Raw genomic sequence first — 20,298 nt, forward strand, 5'->3', positions numbered from 1 at the left:
CTTACGTCCCACAACACAGCCACCTCAACTGGGAGAAGGACGGAGCAGATACGGGAACAAAGAACAACATCTACATCCTTATACCGGCTTCCCTCACCTGCAGTTGGCAGCCTCCCAAATTTGATACAGTATCAATGAATTTCATCATATAAATTCAATCACATAAATGCACGAACATTCACATGTACTCTTCAGAATAACCATGGACATCAATACGTTCTCGTAGAAACACTGGAACCGGTTGTGTCTTACCTACCTGGATACGTTGAAGACAGAGGGAAATGTTCTTCACGCAATGCCTCACCGTCTTTTCTAAAGATCTAAACAGCTTTTCTTCTCTATTGAAAGTATTGTCCTTCACCTATAATGTAGATGAAATTCTTTATTTTTATAACTCGAACAAATCTGGTGTTTTAAAGAAATGTCACAGGCTGTATTAGCCCAGCACATGACAAAGAGACCCCTTGTTGAGAAGAAAACCTTCCATGTCATGCTGACTGCCTTAGCACAGAACTTGCTGTGTACAAGCACACAGCGCAACTGCAATTCGTGTGGCGAAGCCGCATGCTGCCGGTTAATCCGCCTTCGGCTTTCACAGAGCTTCGTCTATGTGATGGTAGCTGGGGCAGGTAAAACTTTCTCTGCAGTTTCTAATGGCATATATTATATATGTACTCTGAAATTATGCCCCATTTGTGGGTTCGTAAAATAATTAATAAAATAAAAAAATCAAAATTTAAATAAGATAAACATTTCATCTCTTGACTGGAACTTACTGTTTTGTTGCTATGACTCATCCCAGTTAATTTCACAGTGGTTATTTAGAAAATATACTTAGCTTCTTGGCTAAAAAATGCGGTAATTCTTTACCAACTCAAATTTGAAAGGTTGAATGTGATCTTGGCCAAAAGAGTCCTTTTGTGGGGAAAACTCAACAGAGTTAAGATAGTAGTCACATGTGTTCAGTTATTTTTTTATATTTTATTTTATTGATAAGACCATAATTATTATTAATAGTGAGAAGTATTTCTTGGCTATCGCAATGGTGACGAAAGAAGAGCAGAACCAGCTTCATGCTGCCAAAATCTGTGTGAACATGCAAATGATTTGTGGCATATGGTGGGTATTCTTCGGTTTGGTCCTGGGTAGTAACCATAGCTGCTCTCTGTTCATAGGTCTGTTAATTTAAGATGGTTGACCTTGGTGGGTGGTGGGGGGAGGATGGTTGATCTTAGAACTGAATGCACAGAAAATGGTGATATTTTATTTTATTTTTAAACCCCTTAATATTGTTTATCTAAAAAGCTTTTGATTAAATAGGTGGCATAGTTCTTGTAATTCACACAACATTGAATACCATCTGCCTTATGATCTCTATGCTCTAATCTAGTTTGATGTATTGAACAATATGCTGGGGCAGATTATTTTATTTTATTTTTTTAAAGATTTTATTTATTTATTTGACAGAGAGAGACACAGCAACAGAGGGAACACAAGCAGGGGGAGTGGGAGAGGGAGAAGCAGGCTTTCCGCCGAGCAGGGAGCCTGATGGCGGGGCTCGATCCCAGGACCCTGGGATCATGACCTGAGCCAAAGGCAGACGCTTAACGATTGAGCCACCCAGGCACCACTGGGGCAGATTATTTTAAATGTGGGTCTCAAGGACCGCCCCCCCCCCAGCTATTTTGTGTATCTTGGCAGAGATCCAGATGATTCTAAAATAAGAGATCCAGGGATCACAGTATGAGAAATATTGTCCAGTTCTACGTTCCTATAGCCAAGCCCTTCTCATGCTGTTTTATTTTGCTGGAATATGCTGCTGTCCCTTTTTCTGCATTGCAAATATCTGTTTAATTTTTTTAAGGACTCAACTGTCACCCCTTCTATGAAAGCTCCCTTGAATTCCTATTCTTTTCACTGTAGAAAATTAATTGCTCCCCCATGTGCTCTCACAACACTAGTTGATTAAGTGATTCTTTCCACTGATAAATGGCAAGCATTTGAGATTAAGTATTTTTTGTCTTAGTAAAAATAATAGCTAACATTTATTAAATACTAACTATGTTCCAGACATGGTGCTAAAACCTGCTTTCCATTCTCTCATTTTAATTCTTACAAAACTCTATGGCATAGGTGCCACAATTAATCCCATTTTAGAGATAAACAGAAGCTTGGGAGCTGTGGCAGGGATAGTTGATGTCCCCCCGTCATCCTTCTACTGACAACACTTGCACCTCTAGTTTAAGTTGGACACATAGCTGCCCTGCTAGCGACTACCCTTTCCAGCCTCCCCTGCCGCTGGTTCTGCCCTCATAACTGGTTTGGGTAAATAGATGTTAGCTAAGTGATGTATTTCATTTCTGAATTTTGGCCTTCCAGCATTGTCCTTGGGACAAGACTGAAGACACAGCGGTGACCCAACTTCGACCAAGCAGCTGAAGACAGTATGTTTGGGGAACAGCAAAACCCTCCAAGTGGGGACAATTGGGTTCCTACAGAATTTTGTGCAGCAGAGCCCGTCTGGACTCACATCTCAGGACTATTGAAAGAGAGAGAAAGAAATGACTATCTAGCTTAAGCTACTTAGTTTTGGAATCTCTTTGTGAAAGGAGCTTGGCCTTTACCCTAAATAATATAGGAAGTTAAAGAAATTTACCCATGTTAATAGGTAGGACCAAGATTCAAACCCAAGGAGTCTGAATTCAGAATTTCTTTGTATTCTCGATCTCTAACACAGTGTCTGGTACATAGAGTTCAATACATGTGTGATGAATTGAATAGAATCTTCCTCTTGGGTAATAGTTTTATACCCTAACTCCACCAAATATTTCACCTGAGTTGCTGACAAGTGCAAAATTGACTGATTTGAGATTTATCTCTTCTGCAGTTCAGCCTATGCAGCTGATTTTCTGATTAACAGTGAAATGCTTCATTGCTGACAGGACATCTTCTCAAAAGATTAAGGGGAAAATCTAATTAATATCCCTTCAGGCCACTTTACCTACAATTCACTTTCACTTCACAATTGGAAAATATCAGAAGCCGATGATAAATATGTTAAGGAATGTAACAGCTTCTACAAAAACCTGCTCGGAATTAAGACCTGCCTATTGTTCCTCAATAGAATTGTCTTAAGTCAGAAGCAACAACCTAAAGAGTAGGGGAGAATTGAGTGCATGACATTTACACATGCCCATGGAGGCTACAGTCTCTCTCAAATTGAATTCCCAATCCAATTTTATTACTGTTGCTTTTAGTTCAAACGTCTTGATTTTCCTTTCCCTTATCTGACCATACACCATAATGTCCCAAACTTCTCACATTATAGTTTCGCATTGGGAGAGGGGCCTGGAATTATTTCCTGCATGCAATGGACCCAGTGAGCCCCTAGAAGAACACAAAGAAGTATTAAGAACAATGATACATGCCACGGATTCTAAGAATGTCCATATTGGATATGGAATAGGAAGGAAGTACAGCCACAAGAGGAAACAAAAACAAGGCTTGGAAGAAGTTGATTATACTGAAAAGTCCTAAAGAGGAGGTCACTGCATGCCATATAGGGCCACAGGGCAATCACTGGTTTTGGTCAGATGGCAGAAAGGAGCAAGGGGAAAGTCAAGGTCAGAGCCTTTATTGTGGTTTTTGTGGGCAACCTTATAGAAATAGCTGGTCAGGATAAACAGTTTAGGATTGGCCAGTTTGGGTAATTCCCATGGGCTTTGTGCTTTCATGGTGGTCTCTACTTGCCTGGTACCTGGCCCTAGGATGATTTAAGGCAAAGGAACACTGGCTTGGTGTGTGAGAGATAGATTAGAAACTGTTTGGGGCTATAGACTCAGGGCTTGGTTCGCATATGAAAGAATTGATCCCAGCTGAGCCCTTTGCTTTCTCTAAGAATGGATTAGCCCTGGGAGGAGCATCTCTCAGGGCCCAGCAGCTTTTTCAAGATGTCAAAACATTATAAAATACAGAAAGTAAAAAACCTAATACACCATGCATAAAGGAGTTTATATCTATGTGAGAAGTAAGAAGTCTGTACGTTAAGAGTTGGTAATCAGTAATACACTGTAGTGATATGAAATGATGAGGATGATGATGATGATACCAATACGTACTGAGTGCTTACCATCTGTGTTAGGTACTTTCTGCATACGTATCACCTCATTTCATCCTCACAAGCCCTCCATGTGGTAGGTCCTAGTATAATCTTGATGACTCCCTTGGATTTAAGCTATGTGCCCAAAGGCATATATTGATTAAGTGACAGAAGCGACGTTCTAATCCAGATCTGGATGACTTCAAAGACTTGGCCCTTACTTTCTGCCCTGTGCTGACTCCGGCAAATGTTCATGGTGCCAAGATTGGAAAACACTCAGCAAGCTTGCCAGGCATTCAGAAGAGGAAGAAGCCACTACTATCTTAGGGTCAGAAAGCTGCAAAGACTTAATGGAAAAAAGGAAAAAGACCATGGCCGCTAAAGAGTGAAGTAGATAGGAGAAGCCAAAGAAAACCAATGCTGAACTACCATACGATAGCCTCTAGTTCAAACTAAAAACCTTAGAGATGTTAACATAATAAGTGATGAAATCAGGCAAATTAGAAGAAAAAAAAGTACCATGTAGTATCTTTTTTTTTTTACCATGTAGTATCTTAAGAACTGCCCTGCCTTCTTTTGGTTAGAAGCCCAGTGAATTACCATCTCCAGGCCATGAACTTTCTATCTTGTGATTCTCAAAGTGTGTTCCATTGGTCACTTACTTCAAGGTCATTTAGCTTCAAAACACCTGGAGTTTTGTAAAAATACAGACCACTAGGTTGCACCCTTGAACCAGGTGGAGCCCTGGAATCTTTTGACAAGCTCCTCAGGTAATTGTTCCACACCTTAAAGTTTGAGAACCTTCGCTAATCCATCCATTATTTATTGGGGGTTGAGATGAAAGTGGTTCAAACCAGGCTAAACAGCTGACACAGAACAATTACCCAGTAATATAATGTGCATGGGGGGTGCAGAGAGAGGAAGAGGATAAAGGTAGCCCACTAAGGTAGGCACCTGACCCCCCTTTTTTTAAATAGGTGAAATAAAGATAAGATGAACGTTAAGGGAACCCAAAAGGAAAGTGAGGTTTTTAAAAAGCAGAGATAAGTTAGGGATGAAAGGAGGACATTGCCTTGGGTGTGATTATGTGCTGGTTGATGGTGACAGTTAGGACTTCTGGGGCATCCCACGTTGACTCCTGTCTTCACGTCCTTTTCTCTCCTTTGCTTCCTGAGTGGAAGCACCATAGCTAAAATAGTGTCAAAACCACCTGCACTCCATTTCCCCCAAAAGAGGGAGAAAGAAAGAATCAGCATTAGGCAATGACCTTGATTCTCTGTTCTAGAAACGGCTCTGATAACAACCGACAAAACCCTCACAAAAATATCAGCATTCATATGCCCCAGGAGGATGTATATGGCCGAAGAAGAAAAATTACCTGTGGTTCTCCTCTGGTTAGAATCTTTAGGTGATTTGTCACTCTTTTTGATTTCTTGCTAATTGAATGAATGTTTAGTTTAGACAATTTATCTTTAAGTGATTCATCCTCATCATTCTTCTTGTATTTTAGAACTGAAATAGAAGAATGCAATCACATATCTGAACATGTGCAACATAGAAAGTGTGTGTTTCATCCAAAGAATTCAAGATCCATATTTAAGATAGAAATCTATGTGATTTTTGACCCTCTGATGCAGATGCGATATGCTCCGGCCCCACTGCCCGGGCATAAGCCCAGCTGCCCAACCCACTGACTGGACACTCAGCTGTCCAGGCGCTTGAGCTCCTCAAAGCCCACGGTCCATTTACCCTCCACATTAAAGAAATCTCCGACACTGGAGAAAAACTTTCTCTCTTCTCAGATAATACGTCTGTTAACTTTGGTCTCTAGAATGAAGCATCAAGGCCTAGCTAAGAAAACTGCACCCAGCATAAGGAGACCTCAGACTCTGGAGTGGCTCTCCACTAGCTGAGACTTTTGGGGTAAGTTGAGTCACCTCTCTGAGCTTTATCTTTTTATCTTCAAGATCATATTCACCTGCCATATTGTTCAAAATGTTAAATATTTCTAACATTTAGTTTTGGTCAGTGTGCCAGGAGATGGGCAATCTTACACACTGTTGGTGAGGATTAAACCAATACAGTTTTTGTGGAGAACATTTGGGCAGAATCTTCTAAATGTATTGTCTATGACCAGGAAGTCCGTGCAGAGAATTTGCTTTCCATAATCAAGCATACAAAGTTTTGTTGGCTACAGCATTTTTTTTTCCAATAGCACAATATTGGAAACAATCAGAAAGTTTATCCATAGAGGAAGAGTTAACTAAATTAGGACACACTCAGAAATAGAACACCAGGGAACCATTAAAAAGAAGGCCAATATTAACTGGAAGAATGTTCATGATATGTAATTAAGTTTAAAAACCAAGCCCAGCAAACTGTAGTGCCACACATGTTCAGGGCAGTTGGAGAGAAGAAGAAAGAGAAAGAAGAAAAAATAGAAAAAAAAAAAAAAACATAGAAAGTCTGAAGAAAACTTATGACATGTCAGCTATGCAAACTGGAATCATGGGAGTGGAAAATCTTTCCACTTTAACACTGTGAAAGAGTTTAAGCAAACAGAAAAGTAAAAAGAACAATATAACAATTTTCTTTCAGCCTTGTCAAAACCTAACATTTCGCCTTGCTTATCTCCATAAAAATAATCAGCTGAAGTTTCTCTGATCCCCATCTTTGGTCCCTTAAAGGGAATTATGATCCTAAAGAATGGGGTTGACTATCTATTTTTACAACTTTATTGTATATGGATTTGTGCAATACATAGTATTATTTTGAATGTTTTCAATGTTTATAAAAATGCACCATATTGCGTATATATATTCTTCTGTCACTTGTAATTTACTTTTTAGAAAATTCAACATTGTGTTTTTGAGATTTATTCAATTGACACATGCATTTTAATTTTTATGTTCTCATGGTATCATAGTGTCCAATATACAGTTTGTCCATTATCTGGATAAATATGTAAGCTATTTTCTTCTTGCTTTTATGAACAATACTAGTTACTAGTATACCTGTCTATGAGCATATGGGAAAGAGTTTCTCAAATATCTAGAGATTAATTTTCTGAGTCTCAGGTTTGGGCATCTTCAACTTTACTAGATGTCAAATTGTTCTCCATAGTGGTGATTCCCACTACATTTTCACCTGCAGATTGAGATTCAGCACCTAATGTTATCCCTAAAAAATCCTTTCGCTAGTCTGATAGGATGGGAATGGTATGTCATTGTAATTTTAATTTGCATTTCTCTCCTTATAGATGAAGCTTAGTGTTTAAAAATGTATTGGTCTTTCTGAATTGCTTCCTTTTATTATTAACCTTTTTTTGTATTAGAATGTTTTTATTATTGATTTAATATCAGTAATTATATATTCTAGATAGTAATCCTTTGCCTATGGACTGTCTTTTAATTTGTTTATAGCATCTCTTCCTCTACAACTTTCACTTTTTTCACTCTAGGCCCTTCTTTATAATTTTAGTTTATTAATACAAATACATACTATTTTTCCAATAAAAATTTGGAAAATGAAAACAATAAAAATAAATGAAGTTGTTGGAGCACTTAGCGCCAATGTCCTACCATTGCTGTAATGTTGAATTGAGATTTAATGTTAGAAGTACAAAGCCAATTAAGAACTAACAGACACAAATCACACTGACAGAGGACCCACACAATCTATCCCGATGCATTACTATATCCGGGATGATAGAAACCATGTAATTGTGCCTCCTGTTTTGAAATCTACATTCCACTTCAGACATGAATTTTACATCTTGGCTAACAAATACCTAACAATAATTTCATAATTTGAGAAAGAAATATATTTGCTCCCTTCAATGGGGCAATTATTGCTAGAAAATCTCCATTCTTTATGTGCCAGAACCAGATGAGCTTGATGTATTAGCTGGGCCTGTTTCACCACTGATTTGGCTGGAGCTTCTCACTGCTCCAGCTTCCTGGCCATGCCATGTCTCTTTCTTCCCACACATATTGCCAGAGATAGTAGGATTATGTGCTATGGTATTTTCAGCCCACAGTATGTCACCAGGCATGCAGTGGTCAACAGAGGTTGAGTATAGGGCTGCTTGATTTTTTTAAAAATTGTCGGTTTTTTTTGTGCCTCGTGATCTCCTGAATCCAGCTGGCCAGGCAAACTACACTCTGCTCCTTAGTCTCTAATCTAGATATCGAATGATCATGATCACCACAACTGCTATAACTATTTAGATATTTTGATTCTCAGAAGTATAAGCAGAACACTCCAATCACAGAAAACACTCAATTCATCATGTCTCTTCTTACCTAAATCTTTCCGTCTTTTAAGTTCATTGATGTTCACATTAATGTCTTTCACTGCGGTGAAGGCATCTCCCAGAGCCCTGAAGTCTGGGTGAGAGGGAGGGGTGGAGCCCCGGAGTTCACACAGCAAGAGGGGGTATTTCATTACACGCTGGATTGGTTTGATCATCAAAGAGCCCATGTCCAGTAAGTTTGGCTTGCCTCTACAACAGAAACAAATAACGTCAGTTTCACAGACTTTTGTCTTATTAACTCCTTCTCATTTTTGTGATTTTTATGATTAATCCTGAAACTGTTTTTCTCCTTTATTTTTCCTCCATTTGGCTGCCTACACTTTCTAAAAAAAAAAATGAAGCAAGAGCAATGGATGACAGAGAGAAGCTAGGCTGAAAGACCCCACTACTAAGCAAAAACCAGTAAGAAAACACATGAGTGTATCTGTCCACCAAGAAGGACTCAAAGCAGGATTTCCATCCATGTTCCATTTACACCTTTTTTTTAAATAACAAGATTATAATAATAGTGGGAAATAATTTCAGAATGCATTTTTCCATGATAACCAAGAAAAATGCAGTTTACTGGTGGTATTTTTGTGATTATTAGTGAGGAAAAGAAATTCATTATTTAAAAAGATGACTTACCAAGTATAGTCCAAAGAAAGCATCGTCTCCTCTCTTCTACCAAATTGAATAGTTGAATTCATAATGTTTCAGAGGTTCTACCACAGTCCCCAAAAGAAGTTTATAATAAATGCAACAGTTCTCTAAATTAATTATTAATACCACCACTATCACTAATCATTGCTCTCACATGACTTTCCATGGTTTTCCATGTGGAATACTTCTTAGCCAATAGATCTTCAAATGGCTACACAAAAGTGAGCACTCATGCCTGACTCTTCCTTTAGGAGCTTCTGAAATGAGAATAGAACCATTCCAACTAGTCAAGCAGTTCACAGGAAGTAAAAAAGCTAGAAGCTTGGTCATGTCATTGTGCAACCCACTGTCATTTGTTTTTAATGAGAAGTCAGTGGTTTCTAAAAGCCTTTTTATGGAAAGAGGCAAATAAAGAGACACTATAAATGGACATGGGTAGAAATTGTGCTTTGAATCCCTTCTGATGGACAGATATACTCAGTTGTTTTCCTTTAGGTCTTTTGTTTGTTTGGCTTTGGTTTTTGGGTTTTGTTTTTGTTTTTGTTCTTAATAGATAAGAATATAGATGGTTTTCGGGTGCCTGGGTGGCTCAGATGGTTAAGCGTCTGCCTTCGGCTCAGGTCATGATCCCAGCGTCCTGGGATCGAGTCCCGCATCGGGCTCCCTGCTCCTTGGGAGCCTGCTTCTCCCTCTGCCTCTCTCTCTCTCTCTGTCTCTCATGAATAAATAAATAAAATCTTAAAAAAAAAAGAATATAGATGGTTTTCAAATCCTAGTAGGTGAATTTTTTTATTCTTCAATTATTATTTCTAAATATTAACATAGATAACTTACCACATCATTGGAATGGTGAATGGATCTAAAAAACTTTGGACAAGATTAGAAAAGTTTATCATCAGAAAAGGTCTGGAAACACCTTAAATACCATCTAATTGAACTCTTCATTTGATAAATGAGAAACTAATAAACTTTGATGATCATATGTATGTGTATACATGCTTACACACACACACACAACACCAGTCACCCTCTGTCACATCCTCCCATTTTTATTTTTATTGTAACACTTATCAACTCTCTGGAATCATTTTGTTTCCCTATTTACCAGTTTATGCTCAATTTCTCTGTCATCACTATGTCTCTGGCATGACATATAGTATTTTCTCAATGAATATTTGGAGATTGAAGTGATAAATTTCAGATTTTCTGTAATGTGCTTTTATTTTACATTAAATTTTTTCCCAAAAACATTGCACAATGGTCCTGAATAATAGACTGAGGCATTTTATCACATGCTGAGAAAATAATGTTACTACAATAGAAAAAGACGGAAGCGAACCAAAAGGCAACATCTTTTTTTAAGGAAAATCAAAGTAAATATTAAAGGTCTACAAGGGAATAAAGAGCTGTTTTAATATGATTTATCTTATACTTTCTACCCATTTACATCAAATCTCTTAAGGAAGGGAAGAAGGGATGTGAGAAGATGTAAGAAGACAGGATGGCAAGGAGGGAATGGGGGAGATAGGGAGAGGGAGATGTTTTCGTTTCCAGGAGGACCAGGTGAAGTGGATGGGAAAAAATGTAAATCTATTATGAATGCTAAAAAAAGTAACACAATATATTTTCTAACTGATCAAAAGCAGAGCATCTGAATATGAAATACAGCATTTTCTTATATATCTCAAGCAGAGACTCTTCAACAACACGACAGTTTAGACAGTTAAGTAGAAATAATTCCCCTAAATAAAAACAAGTCTGGAATATGGAAGGTATTAACTTGACCAGAAGAAATCATATTATTTGTATGAAAATGACCAGAATTTCTTCTACATGTTTCCTTTGACTATTACCAAATATTAGTTTATTTAATCTTCTAAAAACTGAAAATGCCATCAAAATATAAATATAATCAAATAACTCAATCAAAGAAAACTCAATTTTAATAAGATAGTTTATTAGCGTGGTCTATTGTTATATGCATATTTCAAATTCTTAATTACAAAAAATATCCCCAGATGTATTAAAGGACATACTTGTATCTCTGAGCTGCCTCTTTTCTTCCTTATTAAGATCTTTCAAAAAACCAGACTCAACACTTTAGTTGTGTCCCCATCTTTTTTTTTTTTTTTTTTTTTTTTTATTTTTATTTTTATTTTTTTTAAAGATTTTATTTATTTATTTGAGAGAGAGAGAATGAGAGAGAGAAAGCACATGAGAGGGGGGAGGGTCAGAGGGAGAAGCAGACTCCCCGCCGAGCAGGGAGCCCGATGCGGGACTCGATCCCGGGACTCCAGGATCATGACCTGAGCCGAAGGCAGTCGCTTAACCAACTGAGCCACCCAGGCGCCCCAGTTGTGTCCCCATCTTATCATTACTTCTTTTTCCACTACTTTTTGACTCAAAGTTCTAGTTTCTCCCTTGTCTGTTTCAAATGGTAATAATAACAATTATAAATGAAACTGTTTAAAAGTGTTACAAATGCAAATATTTCAAAAGGCTTTCTCAAAAATGAGAAATCTCCCAGACACTTTTGTCTTCAGACATGTACTTTGGACAGCCTAAGGGATGAGCAATGATGTTCTGATATCTGCATCACACAGACAAGCAATATGGTAGAAAAGATAGAGGATGTCTTTTAAGATAATGACACTCCAGGCATTCACCCCATCTAATCCCTTCCAGTAAGATTAAATTCTGATAACTGGGAGAGGCAAATGAGTCCTATGTGTGATATAACCCAGCTCAGCCAAGCACCCATTATCACATGTATTCCCAACAGAAAGTAACAATTTCCCATATACACCAGGCTAAAAACTAAGGTAGTCATTAATTTGTAATTCTGTTTCATCTTCCTGTGTCTTATCATGAATACTTTGGCAAGTATTTAGTACCATAAGTAGCTACACTAATCTCATTGTGAATTATTAGGACTTTACAAAGTCAAGTTAACACAACTGGCTTTGTTTTAGCAGCATCCAGTTTTGCTATAAAGAGCTTCGCATCAAATACGAGAAAACAGTCTCATAAGGAAAATAAAAATGACATTTAAACAATGTAAAAACAGTGGTGGAGGATAAAGAATCAGATATACAACGTTGAAGTACACCAATATATCTTAATTAGAGGGAGAAAACAGAGGAAGGAAAAATAATCAACTATTGATCATATTACTTTGAATTTCCTCTGTTTTATGACCACAAGTATCCTAAATTTAATATTGATTTTACAGTAGCCACAAACCATATACACTGTTATTGAATTTATTTTCAATTCACTCTCCTTTTAAAACACTTTAAGTCAATTTTAGGAAAAACTGTACATTGCTATACACATAAATAAACAAGTAGGATTTGACACAGATAAAAAATTGTGAAAATAAATACAGAGCCATTAACAAATTTTAGAAGATGTAAAGAACATGAATGAATGTAACTGACTTATTACCAGAGAGATTCAAACCAGAGAGAACCAGTAATGTGGAGAGGCAATAATTTAATCATTCCTCCAAAGATTCATTAATTAGACCCTGAGAACCTGTGGAAGTGGAGAGAGAGGGAGGTGGGGATTAGAATAAGAACTGGTTGGAAACCTGTTTAAGAAATGGCCTAATTTTTAGGGTGCTCTACACATGAGGGAGATCATTTGGAGAACTAAGAAAGAGCTCTTGGAAATTAAAAGGATAATAGCAGAAATAAAATCTCACATGTGTTGGAGAAAATGTTCAGGAACTTTCCAGAAAGAAGAGCAAAAATACAAAGGGATAGAAGATAGAAGAAAAATGTGAAAAAAAATTAGAAGATTTGTCTAAAGGATCCAATATTGAAATAAGTAGAGTCCTGGAAAGTGAGAACAGAGCACATATGGGGAGGAAATCATTGGTAAAACAATTCAAGAACAGGACATGAGTTTGCATGCTGGAAGAATTCGCTGAGTACCTAGCACAATGGATGAAATGGATTCACACCTGGGAATTCATGAAACTTCCGACTACTGGGGACAAAAAGAAGACCCTACAATCCTTCAGAGAAACACGTAAACAAATGGGTACAAACAAATGGTGAAGAATGAGAAGAAGCTTCAAATTTCTTATAGCAACACTGAAAGCTAGAACATGATGAAGAATTGCCTTTAAATTCTGAAGATGAAGGATTTTTAATTTAGAATTCTATCCTTGATCAAACTATAAATCACCTGTGAGGGTAAATTAAAGATATTTTGGATATAGAATTTCTTAAAATTTTACTTCCCATGCATTCCTGGTGAACATGGGAAAGTATTGAAGGATGTACTAAAAACAGGAAAGAGGTAAAGAGATTCTCTAAGATGACAAAAGTTCCTCAAAGACAGCTGTGCCCAGTCACCCAGTCCAAACTCAACAGGTCAGAAAGACTCTGGGAGAGGCTTTTTTAGGGAGATGAAATTGATAGCATCCATAATGCATCTAGCTGTCTTAAGAGATGACTGGCTGTGAGTGTGGCATTAATGATTAGAACAAAGAAAACTAAGAAAATGAAAATAAATTACACAAACAAGCAATAAATAAAATAGTTAACTCCCAGAAAAACAAATAATCAGTTTATTCCAAGGTTTACCTCTGAAAAGAAATGTACTCAGATATACTCAAATATAAGAAATCAAACACTGAGTACTGCTCCAATCCAAATGACGATGTAACCACGTGGGAAAAATGAAACGATGGGGAGGGTGTGTGTGTGCGTGCGTGTGCGTGTGTAGTGGAGATGGCATAGGGAGAGAGATAAATTCTTGTGTTCCACAGGGGAAGTCAAAACATAATACTTAAAAAGGGAAAACCAAACATGTTTTTAGAGTCATGAAAGTACCAAAATATTAACTAAAAGACGTGAAAATGCTTATGTCCTTTAGAAGCAGGTAAGAGAAGAGAGGACTGCTATTTTTCTTAAATCCTGTAGAACTATTATTTTAAATATTTTATTTATTTGAGAGAGAGAAAGAGAGAGTGAGTGGGGCAGGGAGGAGCAGAGGGAGAGGGAGAAGCAGACTCCTTGCTGAGGACCCTGAGATCATAACCTGAGCTGACTGAGCCACCCAGGTGCCCCACTATTGGGCTTTTTAAACCATGCTACATACAATTTTACAAAAACACAAAGGTTTTAAAGAAAGAAACATGCAAGAATATTCAAGAAAATTCTGAAAAGGAAGAGTATTAAGCGGAGATTACAGTTGATCCTTGAACAACATGGATTTGAACTGTGCATGTCCACTTATACCTGGATAATTTTTCAATAAATAAGGCACAGTACTGAGTATATTTTCTTTTCCTTATGATTTTCTTTCTGTTTGTTTTTAAGATCGATTTTATTTTACAGAGAGAGATAGCATGCGCTCTGGGAGGGAAGGGCAGAGGGAGAAAGAGAATCCTCAAGCAGACTCCCTGCTAGGAACAGAGCCTGACAAGGGGCTGGATCCCAAGACCCTGAAACCATGACCTGAGCCAGAATCAAGATTCGGCCTCTTAACCGACTGAGCTACCCAAGTGCCCCCCACTTATGATTTTCTTAATAACATTTTCTTTTCTCTAGTTTATTGTAAGAACACAGTATGTAATATATATAGCATACAACGTATGTGTTAATTGGCTAATTATGTTCTCAGTAAGGCTTCTGGTCAACGGTAGGGTATTAGTAAAGTTTTGGGGGAGCCTGTGCATGCTGTTTTAAAAGAATCTCTCATTCTGCTCTGAATCTCTCTCTCTCTTTTTGGTCTTTTGGTTAAAAAGACCTAAGCTTTAGGAAAAGAAACCTGAGCAGAATTTGTAGCACAGGAAGTTCTTTGGTCATTCACATGGTTGTTCTATGTGAATCTCCAGTCCTCAGCACAATGCCAGGGACACAGGATTTTTCATGAGACAGCCATCTCCCCAGCCTCTCCAACCAAAACAGCTATCACCGAAGAGAAGTTATATATGGTTTTTCAACTGCATGGCGGTCAGTACCCCAACCCCCATGTTGTTTAAGGGTCAATTGTAGTTATATTTTATACTAAAATATAAAGCTGCAGAAATGAAAGTAGCTTGATATGGGTACATATATGTACAGAAGAGTAGCACAAAATAGAAAATCAAGAAATAAATACAAGTACGTATGAAAATTAAGTAAATATAACATTCCTACTCAATAGAAAAAATGAATTATTCAGTATCAGGTGTTGTGATAATTATCTAGCCATATAGAAGAAAATAACAAGAATGAATTCTTTACACCAAAATAATTTCCATATAGATCAAAGATCTAATTGTTAAAAATGAAACTATACAAGTTGAAGGAAGCAGGAATTACACTTTAAAATAATCTTAGAATTTTTGGGTAGGACACAATTTCTAAAAGCCACAGTAGAAAAAAAAGTGATAAATTTATTTTAAAATTTAAACTCTGTAAGGGGCACCTGGGTGGCTCAGTCAGTTAAGCGTCTGCCTTCGGCTCAGGTCATGATCCCGGGGTCCTGGGATCGAGTCCCACATCGGGCTCCCTGCTCATGGGGAGCCTGCTTCTCCCTCTGCTTCTCCCTCTGCTCCTCCCCTGGCTTATGCACTTTGCTCTCTCTCTCTCAAATAAATAAAAAATAAAATCTTAAGAAAAATTTAGCTCTATAATACTGTATAGATAAAAACAAAAACAGAAGCAGCCATAAACTATGTTAAAAGTCAAATGATAAGCTGGAAGTATATAAGACAGAAAAAGGGTTAATACACTTGCTAAAGAGCCACTATCAGTTAACTAGGAAAAGATGAACATCTCAATAAAAGTAATCAATAAAAAGATAATCCATTAAAGTTAAATACAAATGGTTAACCATACATGAAAAATGCTCAAGATTATTATTAATGAAAAATTAAAACAATACAATACTATTTTTGGCCTTCCACATTGCCACAAGTAGTCAAGATATACATATTAATTGTTTCTAGTGCTGGCAGATAGGAGATAAATGGACAATTCATATACAGGTAGTAGGAATATAAATGAGTTCAACTTTGCTTAAATTTTCTGGCAGTAAGTATCAAAAGCCCTTTGATCTAGCAATTCCACTTTTAGAAACTCATTCTAAGAAAGTCAAAATATTGTACAAAGATGATTTATAAGAATAAACACATAACATCAATCTTTACAGGACAGACAGACATCATTCAAGTATCTATAAGGGTTTGGTAAACTAAATTATGGTATGTACATCAGATAAAATATTATGCAGTCATAAAACAATGTGGATTTATATTTACTGACATAGAAAGGTGTCCATGATATACTGATGAATGAGGTAGTAAGTTGACATACAGGAAATATAAAGCAGTCCTATGTTAGTCGATACGCATGCGCATGCATGTGCATGTGCGTGTGTGTGTGTGTAGAAAAAATTGCAGTAAAGTGAGTGACTCATGAAATGTTACAATAGTTAACTCTGGAATGACTACTGATTCTATTCATAGTCTTCATTGTGATTTTCTATATTTCACAGTGTTTCTTTAATAATTTTAAAAATAGAAAGCTTAAGAAAGGAGAAATGACATAACATTTTGGGATCAATAGAAACCCTGAATCCAAAGATGGGAATATCTGGTCAAGACGGAGAACACATATAAAAAATTGTAAAAGCATAAAGGTGAAACATGGTATCTCTGGAGAGAGTTAAATTTAGGATGCTTGTGTTTTTCTTGCTTTAGAACATGGGACTTGTAACAAATGCTCTTCAGGGGACTTTTTGGTGCAGGATTCTATGATTCTTGTCCCTTTAGTACTGTCTTTGATGTTTGCATAAGATTTATAATTCAAAATAAACATTTTCGAAGTTAGAAATATCTTTGTCTGTTTCTGTATCTTTAAAAATGTAGATTGTAAAAAAAAATGAACCCACACCCAATTTTCCATTTCCATAAGTAAGGAATTTTTTTTCGAAGCATCTAAAACCCCACATTTCCTAAATGCACTCTTGGCTGCAATATTCCTGGCCTTAGCTGCTAAGGAGCCAAACAATTACAAAGCACTTGACATTGCCTTTTACCCTTTTATGTAGCAGCATGTGTGCCTCATGACCAGAGTGGGAGAAGCAGGAAGGAAAATAATGCACAGCAAGTATGGCTTTGATGTGCATCCAGCCACACGCTGTGATCATTCATCCTCTTTTCCAGTTCTTGATGTATAGAATAGACTAGAGGGGGCATCCGAAGCCTGCTAACTCCCACCCAGCAGGAGTGTCCTAAAAGCTAGTGCCATTTTTTAAGCAAGTATTTCGATACAATGTACTATTTGTTGTAAGTATTCTATGTGTAGGAGCATGTGCATGCTAACTGTTTTAAAAGAATCTCTCATTCTGCTCTGAATCTCTTCTCTCTCTTTTTGGTCTTTTGGTTAAAAAGACCTAAGCTTTAGGAAAAGAAACCCGAGCAGAATTTGTAGCACAGGAAGTTCTTCAGTCATTCACATGGTTCTTCTATGTGAATCTCCAGTCCTCGGCACAATGCCAGCGACACAAGATTTTTCGTGAGACAGCCATCTCCCCAGCCCCTCCAACCACACCAGCTATCACTGAAGAGAAGCCAGGAAGACCCCAGCGTGTGAAAGGACAAAGGCCCCCTTCCATTATGCACGTGTTCAAATTCGATGGTCTCAGAATTGGGAACTCATTGAACAAAACGACTCACATCTGTTTGCACTATAGGATATATGTATTTTTCGTTTTGAAAGAAAAGACTGATAAAGTGAGAGAACTGGGTGCCTGTTTGGTATGTCAGAAACTAACTTCTCAATCCCCTGTATGAGGGATGCCTGGTTCTTGAACCTCACTTCTGGAATTCTGTCTTTCCTAATGGTTCTCTGGAACAAAACGTAAATGACAGGTATTTACATCTTAAGTTAATATACTTTTTATTTTGTGGGGTTTTTATTTCCTGATGTACAGTTTCAGGATTTTAGAATACAAAGGCACACACACACTTAAAGACATGTACACAAGCAAACACACAGGCTAGGAACTCAGGCCCTTAGATTATTGCTGACCGTGCTAAACCAAATATGTGCCTTTTTTCAAGTCCTGGTAAATTTGAGTTTGTATTTAAGCCAATATCATCCTTTCAGCATTAGACTAGACATGCTTCCCTTCTATAAAAGTGGACGTCTTCCAAAGTGTGTGTGTGCTATTTTTAGAAGATAATTTCTGTATTGTCTTAGTGACAAGTTATTTCATCTTAATATTTTATATATGTTAACATATTATATAGGTATGTTTGATTTTTTCTCTGTAAATCATATAAGAGTCTAAATTAGAAGAAACCCAATATTTACTATAATGCATGAAGAATCTTTTCTTTTGTACATTAGTCTACAGAAACTTCAAAAACATTATGGTATTAATCTGAGATTTTTTTTAAGTCTAATGTTGTTCTTAAGAAGGTGTGTTTCTGGAAACATTAAGAGTGCTGAACATATGTGTGATGGGCAGTTCCTAAAGAGTTCCTGGCATCAGGAAACTTGTGATTTAAATAAATTATACCCCAGGATTCTTCTAAAACATTTTGTAAGACATGAGATAATTTAATATGTATGATCACCTCAGACAAAGTTGGAAATAATGTATTAAAAATAATAAACGTAATTGTAAAAACCAAAAATTCTAATTTTCAGAAATACTCAACAGCTTTTTCCTCCATGATCTTTTTTTAAAAAAATTTTATTTAAATTCAATTTAATTATCATATAGTGTATTACTAGTTTCAGAGATAGAGTTCAGTGATTCATCAGTTGCATATAAAACCAGTGCTCATTACTTCAAGTGCCCTCCTTAATGCCCTTCACCCAGTTACCCCATCTCCCCCAACCCATTATCTTTACATTTGCTTTCTATTATTAAAACAAAAGTACTTACTCTTGCATGTATATTTTCCTGTAAGAGAGGAGGAGAAAAGTAAATTAATGTAAATCTACATATTTGAGGTAATATGCAAACATTATAAAGCCTTTAAATTTTTACTACATAAAATAAAGTGATGTTATTTTCCATGGGTGTTTTATAGAATTGGTCTCATTATTTTGTAATCACATTCCTAAAATTTTATCTGTAGCATGTACATACCAACTTTATTTCACACTCTAGATAGGGTTAAAAACTATTGTTTTGGGATTACAGAACTATTGATTTTGATTATGTGAAAATGGATTTAAACATCAATTTTTGTTTATATCATGAAAAAAGAGAATCTGTTAAACATAGTACAAGTCTACAGAGTGAAGTATAAATGACTTGCAGGAAACGGCCACCAAGCACTACAGAATATTTCTGTATACAGTGTTAATGTAGGTTATAAACAATTCACCTATGCAATAAGATAATTCCCACAAAGACTTTCACTAACCATGGCTAGCTTTCGTGGCTTCAATTTTGCTTAAGTACAATGAATGTCCTTCCAAGGCAACGTGATCTGCCTCTCCTTTTATTTCCTCTCTACCTCATTTTCTATTGTTCACAAACTCCCCCAAACTATGGCAACCATGCAGGCCTCCTTGCTCTTATTAAACTCCAAATGCAGGCTCCTGCCTCCAGGTCTTGGCACTTGCTGTTCCTCAGCCTGCTTGCTCTTCCCTTGGGTATCAATATGGCGCACTCCTTACTTTCTTCAGGTCTTTGCTCAAAGGTTTCTTCCCAATGAAACCTTCCTGGACCAATTTTTTAAAAATTGTGCCTTGCCTACCCTGCTCTTTATCCTCCTTCCCTTGTTTATTTCTCTCCATAACACTGTCACTTTTTAATATACTATATGTTTATTTCATTTATTGTCTATCTCTCTACTCCCCATCTGAATGAGGGCAAGGATATATGCTTGCTCTGTTCTCTGCTGTAGCCCCAGTACCTGAAAAGTGACTGGCATTTGGTAAGAGTGCAAAACATACTTGTCAAATTAAGCAATTAACAGTAAAAAAAAAAAAAAGTGGCAATCATTCAAGTTAAATATCAGGCATAAAGGAGATAGAAGTTTTTGCCTAAAAGCTTCATATGGGGGTGCCTGGGTGGCTAGTTTGAGTGTCTGCCTTTGGCTCAAGTCATGATCTCAGGGTCCTGGGATGGAGCCCTGCATTGGGCTCCCTGCTCAGCTGGGAGTCTGCTTCTCCCTCTGCCCCTCCCCATCCTCAGTCTCTCTCTCTCAAAATAAATAAATAAATGAATAAATAAATAAATAAATAAAATAAATAAAATAAAATAAAAGCTTCAT

General features: G+C 36.9%; 1 protein-coding gene across 1 annotated transcript in view; it reads right to left on the reverse strand.

The window, feature by feature from the left end:
* The window catches only part of ARHGEF38 (Rho guanine nucleotide exchange factor 38), a 127,144-nt gene that overhangs the window by 19,848 nt on the left and 86,998 nt on the right, over positions 1-20,298 (reverse strand). The window contains exons 5-8 of the mRNA XM_081812036.1: positions 18,957-18,974; positions 8,404-8,603; positions 5,478-5,611; positions 257-361 (exon numbers count right to left, since the gene is read on the reverse strand). Of these exons, the coding sequence (XP_081668162.1) occupies positions 257-361; positions 5,478-5,611; positions 8,404-8,603; positions 18,957-18,974 (457 nt within the window). The remainder of the gene's footprint in view (positions 1-256; positions 362-5,477; positions 5,612-8,403; positions 8,604-18,956; positions 18,975-20,298) is intronic.

Source organism: Leptonychotes weddellii, chromosome 2, assembly GCF_054177405.1.
Source record: "Leptonychotes weddellii isolate Sample4059 chromosome 2, ASM5417740v2, whole genome shotgun sequence".
In the NCBI taxonomy this organism is placed as follows: Eukaryota; Metazoa; Chordata; class Mammalia; order Carnivora; family Phocidae; genus Leptonychotes; species Leptonychotes weddellii.